The 19,540-nt window shown below is 55.7% G+C and overlaps 5 protein-coding genes across 5 annotated transcripts; 3 read left to right on the top strand and 2 right to left on the bottom strand.

Moving 5' to 3' along the window:
• Positions 1-628: 628 nt before the first annotated feature.
• MYCGRDRAFT_94941 (uncharacterized protein) lies at positions 629-2,837 on the bottom strand (the record flags this gene model as incomplete). Its single annotated transcript, XM_003849860.1, has 4 exons — positions 629-741; positions 1,222-1,417; positions 2,331-2,491; positions 2,648-2,837. The coding sequence occupies 4 exons, from the start codon at positions 2,835-2,837 to the stop codon at positions 629-631; spliced, it is 660 nt and encodes a 219-aa protein (XP_003849908.1).
• A 121-nt stretch (positions 2,838-2,958) lies between these two features.
• On the top strand, positions 2,959-6,054 carry MYCGRDRAFT_61261 (uncharacterized protein; the record flags this gene model as incomplete). Its single annotated transcript, XM_003850461.1, has 2 exons — positions 2,959-5,734; positions 5,801-6,054. Coding segments are annotated over 2 exons (2,928 nt in total), but the record flags the coding sequence as incomplete, so codon positions are not given.
• An 887-nt stretch (positions 6,055-6,941) lies between these two features.
• Positions 6,942-10,151, top strand: MYCGRDRAFT_94939 (uncharacterized protein; the record flags this gene model as incomplete). The annotated part of the gene is made up of 4 exons (XM_003850462.1): positions 6,942-7,007; positions 7,063-7,244; positions 7,309-7,366; positions 7,422-10,151. 4 exons carry the CDS (start codon positions 6,942-6,944, stop codon positions 10,149-10,151), a joined length of 3,036 nt encoding a protein of 1,011 aa, XP_003850510.1.
• Positions 10,152-10,660: 509 nt separating this feature from the next.
• On the top strand, positions 10,661-13,680 carry MYCGRDRAFT_46584 (uncharacterized protein; the record flags this gene model as incomplete). Its single annotated transcript, XM_003850463.1, has 4 exons — positions 10,661-10,908; positions 10,965-11,259; positions 11,335-13,288; positions 13,451-13,680. The coding sequence occupies 4 exons, from the start codon at positions 10,661-10,663 to the stop codon at positions 13,678-13,680; spliced, it is 2,727 nt and encodes a 908-aa protein (XP_003850511.1).
• A 1,234-nt stretch (positions 13,681-14,914) lies between these two features.
• MYCGRDRAFT_94937 (uncharacterized protein) lies at positions 14,915-18,198 on the bottom strand (the record flags this gene model as incomplete). Its single annotated transcript, XM_003849859.1, has 3 exons — positions 14,915-17,086; positions 17,138-18,023; positions 18,086-18,198. 3 exons carry the CDS (start codon positions 18,196-18,198, stop codon positions 14,915-14,917), a joined length of 3,171 nt encoding a protein of 1,056 aa, XP_003849907.1.
• Between the last annotated feature and the right edge of the window lie 1,342 nt (positions 18,199-19,540).

Raw genomic sequence — 19,540 nt, 5'->3', positions numbered from 1 at the left:
ATCGTAGCCAGAAGATTTCTCTCAACGACATCCGGTGCGTGGAATTTGCATCACCCCAGAGTGTTCGGTGAACGTTGCTGATCCATTCTTTTCCAGCGTCCTCCCGCATCCCTGGCTCTTTCCTGAGCTCGGTAGTCACTCGACATGGCCTCTCAAGCAGCAACAAGCTACTCCATCGTTCCTTTGCCAGGGACGTCACCTTCCAAGCTGTGCAAAGGCGAGGCCATGCCAAGGACTCCGCGACGATAATCGCAACAGCGAAAGCAGTAGGAGCTATGGGCTTGTTTTCGACGCAGGCGCTCGCTGATGGCTTGATCTCCACCACTATTCTGTTTGCGCTCGCTGCGAGGATAGCAAAGGTTCGAAGCGTACTAGGTGAGTTCGCTTTGAATCTCTCGAGGATAAGTCAAAACGACATCTGCTAACAGTGTCACTACACGTCAGCTCGAATCGTTCTCTTTCCACTCTGGGCATGGCTGGTGTCGAAGCTGGCCGTGTTCTGGCTATACTCCGCATTGCTGGTCTCGGGAAACTGGCCGGAAGGTGAGGAAGCTTTTGTTGAAGGGTGGACAGAAGTGGCGCCAGGGCAATGGCAATGGGTAATCACAGAAAAAGGTCCCGAGGATATTTAAGTTGAGAATGCTGCAAGACACTCCGCTTGCTTGACACCATGCTTTGAATATGATTCAAGAGTGAAGGCTTCCCGTAACAGATCCTTTGCGGCGGTCCTCTGTTCCAAGCCTGGGGTGGCGTCCAGGTACAGCCAACAACATGGTCAGTCGCACAGCGTCGTCGGTCGATATGGTGTTGGATGTTGGAGATTTCGATGATCGCTTGGTCGTCACTCTTCGCGATTATCCTTGAGGAACTGTGCGTTCTGTGGGTAAATTGGTCAATACCGTGGTTGAAGAAGCTCATAAGGGAAAGATTGTTAGAAAGAAGGCAGTGGGGAGCTTGGGATGAAAAGCAGGAAGTCACAAGAGACTGAGTCAGACAAGGTCCGTCAGAAGAGGTCCGGTTGTGCTCGCGCGCCGTAGCGATATCATGTGCTCTGCTCGATGCGGCACATGGTCATAGGCATTGATAGAATGACAGTATGAGGCTCTCCGTGAGGTTGGGATGCATTTTCCACGGCATCGCCAGACTCCACGAAGTCGATCAGTAAACCACGTGGATACAAGGAGCAGCTTGTCACTCACAAGTTTGATCGCGCCTTCGGACCTTCCGCGCGAAACGCGAAGACCGCGTGAACGGCGCCGGAGCGGGCCAGTGCTTGCAAGCGATCTTGCATACTTCCAAGTATCTTGACCTCGCTTGGCCGCGTGAGGTGGGATTTAGGTGCTTGTCCGGCGCTATTGGCGCGATACGGTGGAGTAGATGAGACTTGCATGTGAATGATCTCGGAGAAGAGGCATATCTGCCGCGGTTCACGTACTTCTGCTTCGCCAATCGCTCCGGTCCCGGTACTTGTGTCGCTCTCCATCTGCATGATTCTTGTTTCTTTCGTGCATCCGCCGATTGAAGTTATGTTTCTTGGAAGAAAGGTCAGTCCATGGGAGCAGTTCGCGCTAGCATGACCAAAGCCAAAAATAGCGTGCGGATGTCAGCGGAGAGGGCTGAACTCTGAATCAAGTATTGAAGAACTCCGGCCTTGATTTTTGAGCGTGTCGCGGCGTGAAATGTCGGTATTTGATGGCCGAATTGATGAGAGCGATAGCAAATGCGTCTTCAGTGATTTCGTTCGACGAGGCGTATGCTATCTGTCATCGGCGATACGATTCATTGACATTTTGGCAAGCGACAATGGTGAAACAGAGACGGGCGGCGGAATTTCTGGTCGGGATCCGTCTGGATATGACGAAAGGCTGATCCTGGAGAGGAGATGCCCAATGTCTTGCGGTTTCTGCTTGTTGTTGTGAGAGGAAGATCTGGGAGATCAGACAGGAACGCATGTCCATACCACATCACTGCCGAAACGAGTGCTTGTTGTTGTGCTGTTTCCAACCCTTTCAATCAATCCAAGCAGGAGCAGCGTTGAACTCAATTCCTATCCAAAACTTGACGACGACGGTCCTTGAACGTCCCTTGCGAAACTCGACTTCTACACCTAATTCTCTTCCAGTCCGCCTTATCACTCCACCTATTATTACTCCTCTCTAGATCTCGCTCCCGACTGTCACGCCACGCCGCGTCTCTCCGCATGCTCGAAGCATTATCGCCAATACATTGAGCTGGGAGGCGTCCGAGGAGCTGTCTCATAGCTCCAGTCCAAGCCCAACGCCTTTGTCCATTCACTCGATCCTGAAGCAACTGCGCCGGTTCGCACACACCATGAGTGAATAACTCCCACCCAGGCACGCGCTCTCTCCGCTCGTGCTCCTCCGTCCGTGGGCAGCTCTTGAATGAGCCTCCGCGACGCCCATCTCCCGGACTCGGCGCGTTCGATAAGGTGACCTGCCGTGCCACGACTCCCGCCGACGGGTGACCAGGGCTACGATGGCAGCAGCACGGAATAGCAACGATAGCAGCTGGGGTCGACGCCGGAGCTTCTTCGCCCTCTCAAATCTACGACCATCTGAAGATGATGCTCCGCGGCCGCCAAAACCCAAGACACTCAGCAAGAAGTCGAGCAAGCGACCACACTTACCTCTAGCTCTGCAACGACGCTCGCCTTCCGCCTCCTCCTCGTCCACGCACCTCCCGCAGCCGAACAACGAAGTCCCGCCGCCTCTCCCTGCGACTGTCCCGCACACGGATGCAGCTCCGAACGGAAATCCTACGTCCTCAGCGTCGGACCAGCCGGCCAAAGTGCGGCCACGACGACCATCCCTTAACATGAAGGGAGTGAAGCGCCCGCCGTCGGTTTTCGATTCTTTCAAGAGCAGTGTGCGGTCTGGCAGTGACGAGAACGGCTCGAATGGATATTCATATGCCAACGGAGAACCTCTCTCCTCTACGTCATCTACGGCACCATCGCTGTCGTACGAGCACACAGTCGATGGAGCTCCTGCGCCAACTCGAACGGTGCTGCTTCATGGGGAGGTCCAGACCAGCGCGGGCATGTTTCGAAAGAAGAAGGAATATCTCGTGCTGACGGAGGTGCACATTATTCGATTCAAGTCACAGGTCAAAGCGGCGGAGACCTTCAAAGCGATTCCTCACAATAATGTCCCGGGGAGGAGTCCGTTGGTCAAGCATGGTTCTATGCCTTCAGTCGGTTCGCAGAGTGATCTGCAAACGCTGTCTGATTCGTCGGGAGACAAGCATGGGAGAGTACCATTGAGGCAGGTGGTGGCCGTGCATAAGCTGGATGATGGGAAGCCATACTTTGCGTTGGAGATGTGCTATTTGGACGAGGAGAATTGTCAGGCTTCTGCCATGACTTTACAATTCGGCAATCCGGAAGAAAGAGATGTGTGGTTGAAGAGCATTCGGGGCGCGGTAGACGATGCACGTCTGCGGGAGACCAACTACATTTCTCCGTTCAACCTGGAGAATGTCGCTCGGATCGTGGAGCGCGACAACGACTACGATCCGCACAATTGCGCCATCTTCAAGGTCGTTCAACGACAGGCGGCGACGAAATCTGGAAGTCGATCATCCGCGGACGATCTTGGCAAAGTTGCGTCCACAGTATGTTTTCTGGTCGTTGGCGTACACAAGCTGCATCTGGTCCAGCTTACAAAACCTGTCGCGCGAGCGTCGAGTCCAGCGCTTGGAATGAATAATTCGCAAGTTTCCCACGGTCTCCTCACCCTTACAGCAGCAAAGGTCAGCAGCTACGACGATACCTTTGAACTTACCATACGACAGCCTTTGCAAAAGGGCAGGACGTTATACCTCGCATCTTCAGCTTCATACGAGATCGCCGCACGATTACACTTTGCGGACAACTTCCTGAGGCCCGAAAGCGGAGAAAAGCTGATCAAGTTCAGCGCACCGAGGGAAGTGTACGATTTGTTGGAACCTCCCGCTGCATCAGATGTGGAAGAGCACAGCTGTCTGGACCGTACGCTCATTGCATATTGCGTTGCATATGGCGTGAATCCTGCAAATGTACGATATACCATCAATTATGCCTGCGAGGATGCGCCAGGCTTCGAGCTTCTGCCTCCTGCAGATCAACGGCGGCCGAATTACGGACCCTTGGAACTTCTCGCAATCATGCGCGCGCTACGATACAATGAGAGCTTTGGCAGTATTTCCTTCGCCAACATTGCTCTCGACAGCCTGAATGGACTCCACGACCCCTACGGACACGAGCACGTGTGCACGCGCACGAAAATGGGCACATTGATTTCGCGGCTAACAACGGAAGAGCTGAGTCAATCGTCATTACTCGTCCAGGAAATCCGCGCTCTTGCGGCAACGAGCAAGAAACTGCGACGCATGGACTTCTCTGGCTGCATGACCAACCACACAGCGCCGGCGTCTACGGACAAGGGAGAGACCCGGACGAAGGACATCGGATGTGGCATAGTCGAAGCATTGTTCCCGCTGTGCAAACACCAGACTACAAACGTCGACTGGATCTGTCTGAACGGCATTGAGCTGAGCGAGACGGATCAAGATTACCTCGTGGGAGCCGCAGTCGACAAGTCGTGCCATTTCCGTGCCATCGAGCTCAATCGATGCGGACTCAATGACCGAAGCATGGGTCTCATCTTGGACGCGCTGAGAGTACAGGAGAACACGTTGGAAGCGCTGGCGATTGCAGGGAATGCTGCAAGGTTGAACCCGTCCGCGTTTGACAGTCAGCTGGGCATGTTCGGTTTCATCCGCAAACTGAACTTGTCGAATGTTTCAAGAACGTCCGGCTCGGAACCTTTTCTGCAGGCGGAAACGCTGCTCATTTGGAGGCTGCAAGAGTTGAGGTTGAGTGGCACCGCCTTGAACTCTGCCACGATCGATGCTGTCTCGACGTATCTCGCGCATCCGCAGTCCGAGAGTCTGCACGAGCTGTACGTGGATCACACATATCTCTCGGGCAAGGATGTCGCGACGCTGTTGCATAGCCTGTCGTTTGGTCGGAATACAGTCCGGGATATGCATCTCGACATTAGCCAGTGTCTTCTGAGCAAAGGCATCGAGCAAGTCACGCAAGCGCTTTCGATGGGCCTCACTCCATCCCATCTCAGCATGCGCGCGATAGAGTACCGCGAAGAGTCAATGTTCCGCAAGGTCATCGCGGCTGTTACCCACAACAAGACTCTGAAGTTCCTCGACATGTCGCAAACAGCATTACCTGGCGATGCCAGTGAAGAGACGTGCAAAGCTCTCTCCAAGCTCCTCGCCGAAAACGACACTCTCCTTGAACTCGACATCTCAGGCGATGACTCCCGGCTGGCGACGTCCAAATTCGGCCCGGGCATCAATGAGACACTGAACGGTCTGAAGCATAACACCACCCTCTCCGTCTTCCGCATTGAGAAGCAGAGACTGGGCGTACGAGGCGCAAGTACCCTCGCGGAAGTGCTCCGTGTGAACCGCGCCCTACTGGAACTACACTGCGGCAACAACGACATCCCTCTCCAAGGCCTCACCGACCTCGTCAATGCTCTCATCGACAATACCACCCTCGTTCACCTCCCTCCTATGGATGATGGCCGCGCAGCAGCTTTCAAAGCCGCCGAATCGACAATGAAAGTCATGAACTCCGACCACGACCCAACGTCGCTATCGCCCGAACACGCAAAATCCACCTCGGCCATGAAACGAGGTTTCGCCAACGTGCGTAAAACCGCGCAGCGATCTACCCCTTCCTTTCCGAACTTACCATACCGCCACGCATCGAATGCAGCCAATTCTCATTCCTCCCGCAGCCCAAATGCAATGAACCTCACCCTCCCCGCGCACAAAATAAAACACCACAGTCCCACTCACTCCATCGCCTCCGCTCCCATGCCATCGACGAATTTCACTGCGCAAGATATCCAGACGACGCAACGTCTGCTTTCTGAGCAATGGGACCGCCAATGCTACCGACTCGAACAGTACCTCCATCGAAATTGGTGTTTGCGAAACGGCGTGGAAGTACAAATGGAAGTCGAAGACGAGCGTTTCGAACGACCTGGTACATCCGGTGGAGGCAAAGTAATGGATCTCACGCCGAAAGCCGGGATGGGCGATTTGAGGGCTCATTACTTTGAGGATGCATCGAGTACCACGATCGGTGAGGATGGGAAGGCTGATGGTAGCGGTGGGGAGGTGGGTGTCACGGCGCTGCCGAACGTGTATGGTGTTGATGGCGGTGGGGAGAGGGAGGGGAGTAGTACGAGTACGTTGCTGGAGAAGAGGGGGAAGGGAGAGAAGGCGAAGGGGTTGTCATTGAAACAGTTTTATTTTGAGAGTGAGGGACAGGATGGGGATGAGGATGGAGGGCGGCAGAGGACGCCTACGCAGGGAGGGTTTATGCGGTGAGCTTGGGTCTAAAGAAAGGAAGATGGTTGTTTATGTAAGAGGGAGCGGATGCATTGGGACGGTGGAAAGAATTGGATGGCTCTCTTGGTCATGTGGAGGGCGTGAATAAGCAGTGGAGTGGGTTAAGAGACGAACGAAGAGAAATGAAAACAACACTATTGATCGAGTCGATGGCTCTCCTGCGCCTTCTGTGGTCCAGTGTCAAGGAGTGCATGTGCCATAGGATTGGCGGAACCAAGCCCGCTTCTTCACGGATTAGAGTTCGCAGAGTGGGGACCCTGCATGACTAGCGCCGTCAGCCTCTCTCCACGTGAAGAACTTCACGTTGGAGAGCTTCGCTGTCGAGCAAACAAATTCACTTCACCTTCACTGACATCTCCACGACATTCGCTTCACACGGACTACAACCTCCTTCCCGAGCCGACACATATAATAGACATATCCGAGCAACTCCGCCACCCCATCGACCCAACATCTAACTTCCACCTCCGCGATCAGACCATGACATAAACCCCACCATCATGTCCTCCAGCGGCGGGCAGCACTCCGCCATGCAAGCTCCTCGGAGCGTTGCCGAAGTCGAGCAGGTCCGCCATCTCCCATTCCCGTTCGCACACACCATCAAGACTAACGTCCTTTCAGCTCGTGAAAAGCCTCTACGTCCCCAGCACACCCGCCGTCATCGCTGCTATTGACGATCAACTCAAGAAATTGCAGTTGTCCGCTGAAGGATGGCAGATCGCGGACGCATTGTTGGGCAGCGAGGAGCAGAGTGTGAGGTTTTTTGGGGCGTTGACTTTTCAGGTCAAGTTGAATGTTGAGGGGTGGGTATTCTTGCTATCTTCGCGGGTGGTTGTGGTTGTGAATGGTGCTGACTGGGTTGCTTAGGCCGAGTTTGGATGCGGAGGCGGCACAGACGGTTTTGATGAGATTGTTGTCGTGGACGGTGAGTTTTGTCGAAGATGGGAATGGGGGATGCATGTGCTGATTTGTCTGTCTAGGCTCAACTGGATCGTAGAGGAGAAGGTCAACTCGTACGGAAGAAGCTCTGCGGCGCTCTTGGAACATATTTTCTCCAATCGTCAACACCGTGGCAGCGACCATTACTCCATCTGGCGGCCTCTTTCCATCGAGGCGATGCTGTTCCGGAAGATCAACTCTCCTCTGCACACGATGCAATATCACAATTCCTCCCATTGATGAGCGAGTCCCAGCTTGTCACTCTTTTGTGGCTTTCTAGCCAACTGGCGACTGATGGCACTAAGATGGACACCACGACGCCGGCACACGCCAAGCTACACCAACAAATGGAACAGCTGGTCGACGATGCGAGTAAGGTCATGCAACATGCTGTCATGGTCCCGGTCACGCAAATGGAGACCTCTTTCAATCTCCGCGGCCAGCTGTTGTCTTGTTTCCTCAACTGGATCAACTATGCACAACCAATGTGGAACACAAAACAGGATGCTCTGGAACATCTCCGACAACTGGTACCGGCACTTGCGACTCTTCTCACGATACCAGATGACAATCATGCTGAGACTCTGGATGTCTTTCGAGATGTCTTGGAAGGCTACACGAGTTTCTTCCAAGCTCAACACATGGAGCTGTTGGCCAGCATTGTGGGTCAGCATGTAGGTCCGCAGATGTTGGAGCAATTACAAGCAGCAGATCCGGAAGTTCTACCGCTGGCGCAGTTCGTTATCGCCTACGGCGTGGCGAATGTCCAGCAGGTCGTCGAGCAACCCGACGATGAGCACGGCTCGAAGATGATATTGCAATTACTTCTGGCGATTCTCGAAGGACCTGGCTTTCCCGGCGACGATGATGAGGTGTCGATCCTCAGCATCGAGTTCTGGAATACGTACATTGAACATGTGAACGATGCCGTCTACTCTATGAATCAGAACGAAGCGCCTCCCGCATGGCTGGAGCGAGATCGGGAGACCTGCCTGACACTCACGGTCCGTTTGTGGTCGAAGTTGAGGACACCGCCGGCTGAAATCTCCAACAACTGGACACAAGGAGAAGACGAAGCATTCCGCGAGTTCCGGATCGATGCTGCGGATTTGATGCTCTCGCTGTATCTCCGCCTCTCCTCAGATATGCTGCAGCAATTCATCACCATCGCGCTGCAGTCCCTACAACAACAGAACTGGCAGGATTTGGAGGCTGCTTTGTACTGCATCAATACTGTTGCGGATAATGTGTTGGAGAATGAGCCCGGAGAGAAGCTGTTGGCTCAACTCTTCAGCTCGCCTTTGTTCAAGGTCATCGCGGACTTCAGTTTGCCCGTGCCGTCGGTCACTCGACGGACGGCGGTTGATTTGCTGGGAAGCTACGGTGCTTACATCGAGCGTCATGCTGAATTCCTCCCCGATACGCTACGATTCCTCTTCGCCTCGCTGGAGAATGTGGGTCTCTCCCTGAGTGCCTCCAAGTCGATTGCACTGCTATGCTCGACATGTCGGAGTAGTCTGACAGGAGATGTCAACGACTTCATCGAGCAGTACAAGCGTTTTGCAACTGGCGAAACGAGCGAGGGCTATACCAACGAGAAGATCATCGGAGCCATTGCCGCCATCATCCAGGCCATGACACCCGAATCCGCAAAAGCTCAACCTCTCTCCGCCCTCCTCGACATCGTTGATGGCATGGTCGAAAATGCAAAACAGCTCTCCAATCCAGCGGATGCGCACGACCTCGGCGTATCGGCACTAGAATGCCTGGCCAGCATGGGCAAGAATCTCCAAATCCCCGACGATGTTCCCATTGACGTCTACGACGACGACGAGAAACCCGTCGACCCCAACAACTACTGGTCTTCATCCCCCGGCCAAGCCATCCAATCCCGCATCATCACAACCTGCTACACCGTCCTCCAATTCCTCCCCAACTCCGGCGAAGCCATCGATGCTGTCTGCCAGGTGCTCAAATCCGGCTTCACAGAACACGAACCAGGTCCATTCGTCTTCCCACCCTCCATCACCGTCTCCTTCCTCGAACAATGCACCCTCTCGACACCCAACATCGAGTCCGTCCTCAGCATGGCTTGCACGCTCATCACCCAACATTCCCGCCGCGACGCCGCCCCCATCCACGCGGATATCGACCGCATTTATCGTCGAACCGTTGCCTTCGTTAACGAGCTCTCCGACCCCACCCGCGACCCCGGTGTCGCCCAATCTTCCATCGACGTCTTCAACCGCATGATCCCACGGTACTCCCACATCCTCCTCGACACCTCTTCCCCAACCGGCGACCTCGTCCAACCCATCCTCGACTTCGCCATCAAAGCCATCGACGGTCCGGACCTCCTCCCCAAACGCTCCGCCGCGGAACTCTGGTCGCGCATCATCCGGCCGCCCTCCCCGCCCGAGGACGACACAGTCCGCACCCGCCTCGCGCAGGTCATTACCGCTTACGGACCCTTGTTATGTCAAGCACTCATGTGCCAAGTCGTGGGTAAAGGTCAGCGTAGCGAGCTAGACCAGCTCTGCGAGCCGTTGAAGGCGTTGATACAGACGCAGCCGAGGAGCAGGGAGTGGCTGGAGCAGGCGCTGGGGAGTGAGGAGGTGGTGAGGCTGGTGGGTGGGAATATGAGTGAGGGGGACAAGAAGAGGTTTGTGCTGGGGTTGATGGGGGTGAGAGGTGAGGTGAAGAAGACGAGGGATATTGTGAGGCAGTTTTATGCGAGTTGTCGGGGGACGGTGGTTAGTTATGGGTCTTGAGGGGTGTGGAGCCATGAGAGTGGTGGAGGGTCTGTGGAGTACGAGCAAAGTGGTTCGTGAGAGCTCTGGAGTGAATACGATCGAGAGGAGGAATCAAACAAGGACTGGACTGCCAAAGATGGTCTGCTCAGAGGACGAAATGTACTCAGAGCAACGACTTATCGACCGAATACGAAGATCAACTCGGCGCATTCTCGCGGTGTTTCATTCACTTCGATTTATCGAACATGAGGTATACTTCACACCATTCTATTCCGCATCGGTATAGCAAGCATGTATCGTCCCAGCTTCGTAAAAGACCAAATCCGAAACCGAAAGCGACGTCGCGGATTCGATCCTCACGTCTCAAAAGCTTCCCTCCTTTCATTCCCATCCATCAATGTCCACTCTTATACTCCTCCACTGTCTTTACCTTCCTTCAACAAACCTTGACAAACTCACCATGGACGCGATCGCATAGAAATACTAATAGACAGTCCATTCACGCTCCCAGGTTCACTTCACTCGCAATGGCTGTCTCAAGTCGCGTCCGGACCGCAGCTCTGGTGCTCGCGAATCTCCTCTTACCCATTGCCGTCCTGGTCTTCGCTAAGGGTTTCTTTCCTTACAAACCTGTTTTGGGTGGATTGGCGACACTCAGCGAGAATGCCTCTGCACTCCCCGCGCCAGCTTTTGACCGCGTCATCTTCATGGTTGTCGATGCTCTCCGCAGTGACTTTGTCTACGGCTACGAGTCCGGATTCGAGTTTACACAGAGGTGAGCATCCTTCAGAGGCAGCACATACAACGAATGGATACTGACCACATCTACAGCCTCATCCGCACCGGAGCCGCCATTCCCTTCACCGCCCACGCCACCCCTCCCACCGTAACCATGCCCCGCGTCAAAGCCTTAACCACGGGCTCCGTGCCCTCCTTCCTCGACCTGATCCTCAACTTCGCCGAGTCCGATACCTCCTCCTCGCTCTCCTCACAAGACACCTGGCTCTCGCAGATCCGCGAGAAAGGCGGCAAGCTGATCTTCTACGGCGACGACACATGGTTGAAACTCTTCCCCTCTGAAGGATTCTTCGCTCGGCAAGATGGCACGAGTTCGTTCTTCGTTTCGGTCAGTAGAAACTGGCCCTGGTAATGACATCAATAGAGTCCATAGCTGAGTATACCATTTTTCGTTGCGATACAGGACTTCACCGAAGTAGACCTCAATGTTACGCGACATGTACCGACCGAATTGAAAAACGACGACTGGAATGGGATGATCATGCACTACCTCGGTCTCGACCACATTGGACATAAAACCGGCCCTCAAGGACCGAATATGCTGCCGAAGCAGAAAGAGATGGATGATATTGTGAAGCTGATCTACGAGGCGATGGAGAAAGAGGCGCATTTGAAGGATACATTGCTCGTCATGGCGGGTGACCATGGGATGAATGCGGGAGGGAATCATGGAGGAAGCGGACCGGGAGAGACGGAGCCGGCGTTGGTGTTCGCATCGCCGAAGTTGATGGCTATGAGGAAGAAGGAGGGAGGGTATGAATGTCCGACGACACCGAAAGAGGGCACGGAGTTTCACTATTACACGAAAGTGGAGCAGAGTGACTTGATTCCTACGTTGGCCGGACTGATGGGCCTGCCGATCAGTAGGAATAGTCTGGGAGTGAGTATACCGGAGATGGAAGGGTTGTGGAGTGAAGATGAGACGGTGGCGCATTTGAGAAGCAACGCGGAGCAGGTCGTGCAAATTGTCGAAGCGACGTATGGCGAGGAGTCATTCCGGACGGCAGTCCGCGGATTCCACACCAAAGACCTGGCAGGGGAGAAAGTCTGCCACGAGCACCCGGAAGGCGAACAGCGACTCGCGTGTCTATGGGCGTACGCATCCGTCATTTCGAGCGAGACGCCCCGTCCAGCAGCAGCCAGAGCAGCACTGATGGCCTTCCTCCACGAATCTCAGTCCTCCCTCTCCGGCACCGCATCTTCCTACAACATCCCCTTCATGGCCACGGGCATGGCTCTCACCACCGTCATCCTCCTCCTCTCCCTGCTCTCCCTCCCAGCCGCCATCTTCTCCCGCTCTCCAACAACTCCCGCGACGACGTTCTTTGGACTGACCACCCTCCTCTACACCATCATGATGTTCGCCTCCTCGTACGTCGAAGAAGAACAACAATTCTGGTACTGGCTTACTCCCGCCTGGATCCTCCTCCTCAGCATCTCCGCGCTACCGCGAACGACGAGCGCATCATCGAGAACGAAAGTGGCGGCCGCGGCGGTGGCGGTCCTGGCTGTTCACCGCCTCATGGTGAGATGGAACCAGACGGGACAGAAACATTCGGGAGCGGAGGATATCGTGCATACCTACTTCCCTCTCCACCACAATTTCATGTGGGTGTTGATACTCCTCAGCTACGCTGTCACGGGATGGGGAATGATGAGGACCACCTTTGCGGGTCTGTCACCTGCAGAGGTGGAAGCGCTGGTGGCGGTTATGGCGGTCGTGCCAGCCATCGTGTTCAAGTTGAATTTCACGCAGGCGGACGCCCCGGAACTGGTGGGTGAGCTCGCGGAGGGGTTGAGGAGCTGGACAGGGCAGTGGAGTTTGGTGGTGCAGGCGCAGTTTGTGTTTATTGTGCTGGGAGGGGTGGGGGTGGGGAGTGTGGTGTTGGCGATAGCGTCTGCGAGGGCGAGGAAGAGTGCGGGAGGAGGAGCAGGAGGAGCAGGAGGTGATGGACTACCAAGTCTGGCGGAACGGCTGCATTACCCTCTCACGCTGTTTCTCATGACGCAGACGCGAGCGCCGAATGTGCCGCTTTTTCTTGGGATGGAAGTCCAACGCCGAGCGCTCGGATACATCCTCTCCCCTCGACGACCCACCTCCGACAGGCCCGCCGCCTCGCCGCCTACCAGCCGGGTCCTCGAAGTCGCGACAACAACCCTCCTCCTAACTCACACGACCTTCTTCGCCACGGGAGGTTCGAATTCCATTTCGTCGATCGACTTGTCGAGTGCGTATAATGGTGTGAGCGACTACAATGTCGCGGCGGTCGGGGGACTGTTGTTTGTGGGAAATTGGGCGGGTGGGATTTGGTGGTGTTCTGCGGCTGTCTTACTCCTCAACGCCGCTGGTCGGAAGAGTAGATGGGATGAACAAGACGAAAGGGCAGTGGCGGACGGCAAGAGGGAAGGAGGAGGAAGAGACTGGGTGGAGAAGGAACGGGCTCGGTTAGCGGAGGGGACGAAGCGGGCTGTCTTGAAGCCTTCACCTTCTTCTGCTGCACAACCCTCGGCGGTGGGAGAGCGGGCGGAGGAGGATGGATGGCAACTCTACCTCTCCCTCCAAACGACCTTCATCGCCTGCAGTCTCTTGGGAGTGATGGCGTCCTGCACGGCGTTGCGGACGCATTTGTTCATCTGGACGGTTTTCAGCCCGAAGTTTTTGTATGCGATGGCGTGGAGTGGAGGGTGGCATTTGGGGGTTAATGTGATGGTGGGTGGGTTGGCGGGGTGGTTGAGTGGGTGGAGGTGAGAGATTAGAGATGGAGTGGCGAGTGGGGAGTTCGGAGGGATGGGAGGGTTGAGAGGAGGGGAGGAAGAGAGGTGGCATGGAGAGGTAGCTGCAAAGCGTTCAAGAATCTGTACAAACCACCGCTCAAGAGAAGACGATTGCATCTCTCAAAGCATGTTTCCACACGCTCCTGACTCACTCACTCACTCCCTCACTCGCTTCTCGAAGAGTCTCCCCGCAGACCATCGCCATCTCAAGACCTTCGACCGAAGCAGAGTCTCGACCAACAAGAAGATCCAAGCAAGGAGCTTCACGTAATACCATAGAATAGAACCGTCCGTCCGTCGCATTGTCCAAAGATCAAAGACACATTGGAATGCGAGCAGACAATGTCGAAGAAGAAGAAGACCGTGGCAAGGGAGGGCGCGCAAGGAGTAGGTTGGCCGAAAAGGGCGCTGCTGCTGCTGCTGCAGAGATTCTGGTGAAAGAGGAATGAATGCTTTACGCGAGTTGCTTCATGTGATGATTGACGGGACGGAGAAGAGTGAGGTTGCACTGCGAGGTCTGTTGCGGACGGAGGAAATGGCCGCATGGGAGACAAGGCGGTGTGCTTGCGATGGTCAGGCAAGGGTGGAGTCTGCATGTGGTGTCGACGGCGCATGGTTCCGCCAGCTTGGTCCTCACCACACCATCATCGACAAGAACGTGGTATGAGCATGGCATGGTGCCGGCGGAACGGTGTGCTTTAGACCGACCTCACTTGATATGGCAGATGATGAGAGACGACATGGTAAGATAGGCGACACACGGGGCACGACGACACGAAGGAGGCACAAAAGATTTCTATCACCATTTTCATTTCTCATTTTCTGTGGGTATCTGGGGTTTTCAGTCTTCATGTACAGCAGTGTGAGTGTGTTAGTGTCCTTCTCATCCAACACCATCAACCGGCGACGACAACATCATGCCAAAAGAGACAGTCAGTCAGTCAGTCAGCCACCATGTCAGGCAGCGCCAGTAGTGTATGCAGAAAAGGAAACACTCAAATCATTCCATGCAATGGCCTCAATCGCCGTTGGGCATTGCAAAAAAAGTCGCTCATTCTCTTTCGTGCAAACAGTCGTCGTCATTCTTTTTCTTCGTGTTCAATCAAATCAGGACAGGTCATCCAGGCAGGGAGCATTCAATCGACAAGTGTCAGAAAGAAAAACTTCCAAAGAAGGTATGTCGAGGTAGTGTTGATGGAAGTGAGCAATCACTTGGGATGCTGGTGGGTAGTGGCGGCCAACTGAGAAGACTGACCACCTTGGGCGAAGTGTGCTGGGATTGGGTCGTCTTCAGCCATCTCGACAGCTGCGTTGAACACCGAACCGGCAGGCAGCTTGGGGTTCGCACCCGGGATGAGGCCGTTGCCGCCGTACTTCCCAGTGCGGGCACCGAGGCGGAAGGCGCGGACGCCACGCTCGATTGCGGTCATATGCGAGTTGTCGGGGCCCTTGTCATCGACGTAACCGTACTCGTCGACATACAGACGAGGCTCTGCGGCGGTGTCGTTGTCAAACACGGCGCCGTCACCGCTGTTGTTCTGGGGAGGGAGGCCAGCGCTGCGAGGAGGGTTGGTGTATGAAGAAGTGCGAGCGGTGTTGCCGTTATGGCGAGGGTGGCTGTCGACCTCCGGAGCGAAGGCGATGCGACGAGAGTCCGCAGCTGGCGGAGCGTAGGTAGTGCGCGGCAACATGTAGTTGTAATGCTGAGGAGCCTGAGCGGGAGAGGTGTACCGAGTGCTCGGCAAGGCGCCCCGGGTGGGTGGGACGTAGGTGCTGCTCGGCAAGGTGTAGTTGTTACCATGGCCGTGCTCGGTGCTCTGAGCTTGAGCGTTGTAAGAGGCGCTGGGCAAGGTGGGCTCCTCACCGATGCCGGCGAGACCGTGCTGGGCGTTGCGGGTGATGGTGCAAGGGCTGTTGAGGGTACCATCTCCACGGGCGATGGCGGGGTTGCGGGCCAGGTTCGCTTCGAAGGCACCACGGGTGGCGCTGCGAGGGTTGACTCCACCATCACGATGACCACCACGGGCTTGAGCCGGCGACGGGTAGCGAGGAGAGTTGTTGGAGTGGTCAGCAGAGGATCGGTGAGACAAGCCAGCTGATGGTGGAGGGAGACCAGCAGATGGTGGTGGGCGCGACAGCTGCTGCTGCGGGATGCCTGGCGGGTTCTGCTGCTGAGGAATGCCGGCCATGCCGACGTGGAAGGGAGCGGGAATGTATCGCGGCATGGCCATGTGACCGTGAAGGCGAGAGTTGAAGACGGTAGGGTGAACGTATCCATCCTTGTGCATAGCGTCGCTGTGAACGGCGGCGGTATGGGTGTAGAAGCCCTTGCCACTGCTAATGTTCAGCTGTGCGTCCTGGCGGATCTGGCTGAGAGTACCGCGATCGTAAGTTGAGCGACGCTGACCATCACTCGTGCGTGGACCACCACGAGGTCCGGAGTTGGCAGGGAAGAGGCCGCTGTGCTGAGCGTCGTTGATGGATCGCTGCTTGCGTTGGTAGTTGTTGGGGCCTGGGAAGGGCTTCTCTTGACCGACCATGGAGGGGTTGGGAGCGTCAGCGGCGATAAACCAAAGCTTGGGTCGGTATGTCGGGCACTCATCCATGACAGAAGAGTTTCTGAACTTCTCGATGAGACAGTCGATGCCTTGGACGGTGGCGTAGGCCACGGCCGACTCCTTCTGCTTCTTCGTATCGTTGGCGTTTGGCGCCCAGAGCTTGCCGACAAAGTCCTGAACGTAGTTGTACAGATCGTCCGCGGAGATGAAATTGACAAAACCGTATGCCATGTTGACTCCTTCACCGAACTCCATGCGAAGGTAAGAGAAGTCGTACCGGCCAAAGGCGTACTCATCCAGACGGATCTTCAGATCGTCGCAAGTCCACTCCTTCGGGATGTTGCGGAGCATGATGGTGGTACGCATGTCACCACGGAAGATGCCTTCGAGTGTGACCTTCTGGCAGTCCTTGTCGGCGAGCAGTTGAGTCTCGTAGATGTCGTACGCGTAGTGAGACAGGCCTTGACCGTAGTTGTCACCGCGGTGGTTGCGGGTTGCCGGCTCGTGATGGTATGGTTGTTGAACGAGATCCTGGCGAGGCTGGCCGGTAGAGGAAAGAGGGGCGCCTATGTGGTTGTATGACGCATAGGCGACGATCCCGGAGGATCGAGGGTTGGCATGGGAGCGCGAATCATGCGCGAGGGCGGGGTGGCACACGCCATTGGCGTCGTAGTACCAGGTTGAGCGGCCGGTCGAGCTGACGAATGGTGCTGGAGTGCCAGCGTCGGTGGGAGTGGAGACTTGAGCTGACTGACCAGCATCCGCGGAGGAGGTGGGAGACATGGGAAGAGTGGAGTACATCTTCGCCGTGAGGTACCAGCCCTGGTGCGATGTTAGCAGATGATGAGCAAGCGGAGAGGTCAAGGTACATACCTCGATCACAAGAGGAACTGAGTCGTTGAGGTCAGCCAGCGCCTTGCGAGCACTGCTGATGCAGTTGTACTCTGCACGGAACTCCATCGTGAATGTGGATGAGGTCTCGCAGCCATCAAACGCCAGCAGCTTGCCGAAGCTCTTCGCAATCTCACGGACGGTCTCCTTGACGTCGGAGATGTTGATGTTTGCGAGATTGCCACGGAAAGCAGCAGCGAAGACGACCTGACCGTCAAAGTGAAACGTGTCGTCGACGGGGGACACGAGGATGCTGTGAGCAGCGGCGTATTCGGCGTGCTGAACGTACGCAACGACCCAGCGGGAAGTGACCATGTTGGCCTCTTCCTCTGCCGTGGCGGCCTCAGCGATGTCGTCGAAGCACACGAGCAAGTCATGGAAGCCGGACTTGGACGGGGGCGTCAACTTCTGGCCGAGGATCTTCATCTCCCAGTCAAACTGCTTGATGTTAGCCGACGGTATGGCAGATGGATGGCATGGTGTACTGACCTCGTTGAAGAGCGCCTTCAACAACTGCGCGTGATCATCCGAAGTGATGAACGACACCTTCACGTAGTGACCTCCCACAAAGTGAGGGCCAGCGTCCGTGGTGAAGATTGTGCGGACTGGGCTCGCAGAATCCGAACGAGTTCCGATCGGCGCAACATGACGCTGCTTGCCACGGTCGGTGGACGAAGTGTTGGAGAGCATCGTGGAGCTCACGATGACCGGGTGAGGCGGACCATCGTCCGCAGTGCTGTCCAGGTTGAGGAGCTCAACCGGATGCTTCTTCTCCGACTTGATGCCGGAGACTTTGCGGATGAGCTCGGCGCCAATGGCACCAACACGCTCACTGGCAGAGGAGGAGAACTGACGAAGCTTGTCACGCCTGGGAGTGAGGTGTCAGCAATGTGCAGGTGGGATGTGAGGGATGTGGGAAGTGATGCTCACGTTGGGGAGCCGCTGGTGGGCTTGAAGCCGAGGGAGTGCGGGACAGCGACACGACGAGCGTACTCCTTGGAGGTCATCGAGCCCGACGTCGAGGTCTTGGTGGGAGAAGTCATGTTGGTTGACAGGCCAGGCATGATGCTGATGTGGTGGAATGTGATGTGTGTGTGAAGGAAAGTTGGTGAAAATTTGCAGAGAATGAGTGCTGACGAGCGACAAACGACTCCAAAAGAGTGAGTGATGCTGTGTGTAGGTGTATGAGTGTGCTGGCAAGGTCGCAATGCTCAATGTGTGAGTGGTAAGAAAGAGATGGTCAATGTGGGAAGTGGTGGTAGTCTGTCAAGTGAGGGTGGTCAGAAGAGGAAGAAGGTGGGAGAAGCTGGGGGCGCAGAAGTCTTTTGTAGAGCTGATGAGAGGTGGAAGGGCACTAACCACGAGCTAAGCACACGTTCGCCGATCGTCAAATTGGCCGGGGGTGGAGGTGTCGACACTCTTGCATCATCCCGCGACCGCGCGACCAGGGTGTTCGGCGAGCTGGACGGCGGCGGAAGGTGCTGGCGAGGGCAGGAGCGACGTGGGAGGTTGTTCGGCAACACACACAGTGGTGGAGGATGTTGGAGGACGTGGTCATGTAGAGGACTGATCGAGCAGGCGACCTCATGCCGAGCAGGTTGGTGTTGTTCAAGACATGAACGAGTTGCATCGAAGCAGCATGAGATATAGGGCTTCCCCGCGGCGTGCAGAGCGACGAGTGAGCACGCGGAGAGCTCGTGCTTGATCTACTGAGCGCTGATAACGCTCATGAACGTGGCAGTCGCATGCTCTCTCGCAGACTCACTCACCGAACTGACAGCGGTATATCACTCCTCTACGCCGCCTCTTTCACGTTGCCCGTCTCATGAACAACGAGCCCTCGTTCTCGTTCATTGGAAGCCCGACGATCGCTGCCCGGGACTCGGTACCGGAGAGCATTGGCCAACAGCGAGGGCTTGCCGGAAAGTGGAACGCCGACATTGACTTTGATGGTTCTTTCCTCTGGCTTCCATCACAGTGACGATGCGTGCGACGATGAGGTTTTGAGGCCAGCAGGAGGACAAGAAGGTGCTTGGAACACTCTCATGTCCAGTGCAATGTTCATATCATCTTCTGCTGCAACAGCAACGAGTTCGATGCCATTCAGCATTCATCTCTCATGGCCGGCTGCTTTTGGCCCCCAAATTCATTTTGATAGACAGGGCCCTTTGGGATTTGGCGCTAAGGAAAGAAGGCGTTCCCCACTTTTGCTAGCTTCCGTTCCGCGAGCCGCGGGCACAGACCAGCGATAAATGGAAGCCCGCTGCTGGAGATTTGTGCTGGGAGCGTTCGGGACGCCGGGGATTGCGTCTTCTCATCGGTTTCCCGAATGTCGAAGACATGCCGATGGACGTGCTCTGGTCGGAATGCGATAACGACCACTTT

The sequence above is a fragment of the Zymoseptoria tritici genome, chromosome 8 (genome assembly GCF_000219625.1).
Source record: "Zymoseptoria tritici IPO323 chromosome 8, whole genome shotgun sequence".
Classification (NCBI taxonomy): Eukaryota; Fungi; Ascomycota; class Dothideomycetes; order Mycosphaerellales; family Mycosphaerellaceae; genus Zymoseptoria; species Zymoseptoria tritici.
Note: the sequence above shows the minus strand (reverse complement) of the source record. Positions and strands in the feature narration are given on the sequence as shown.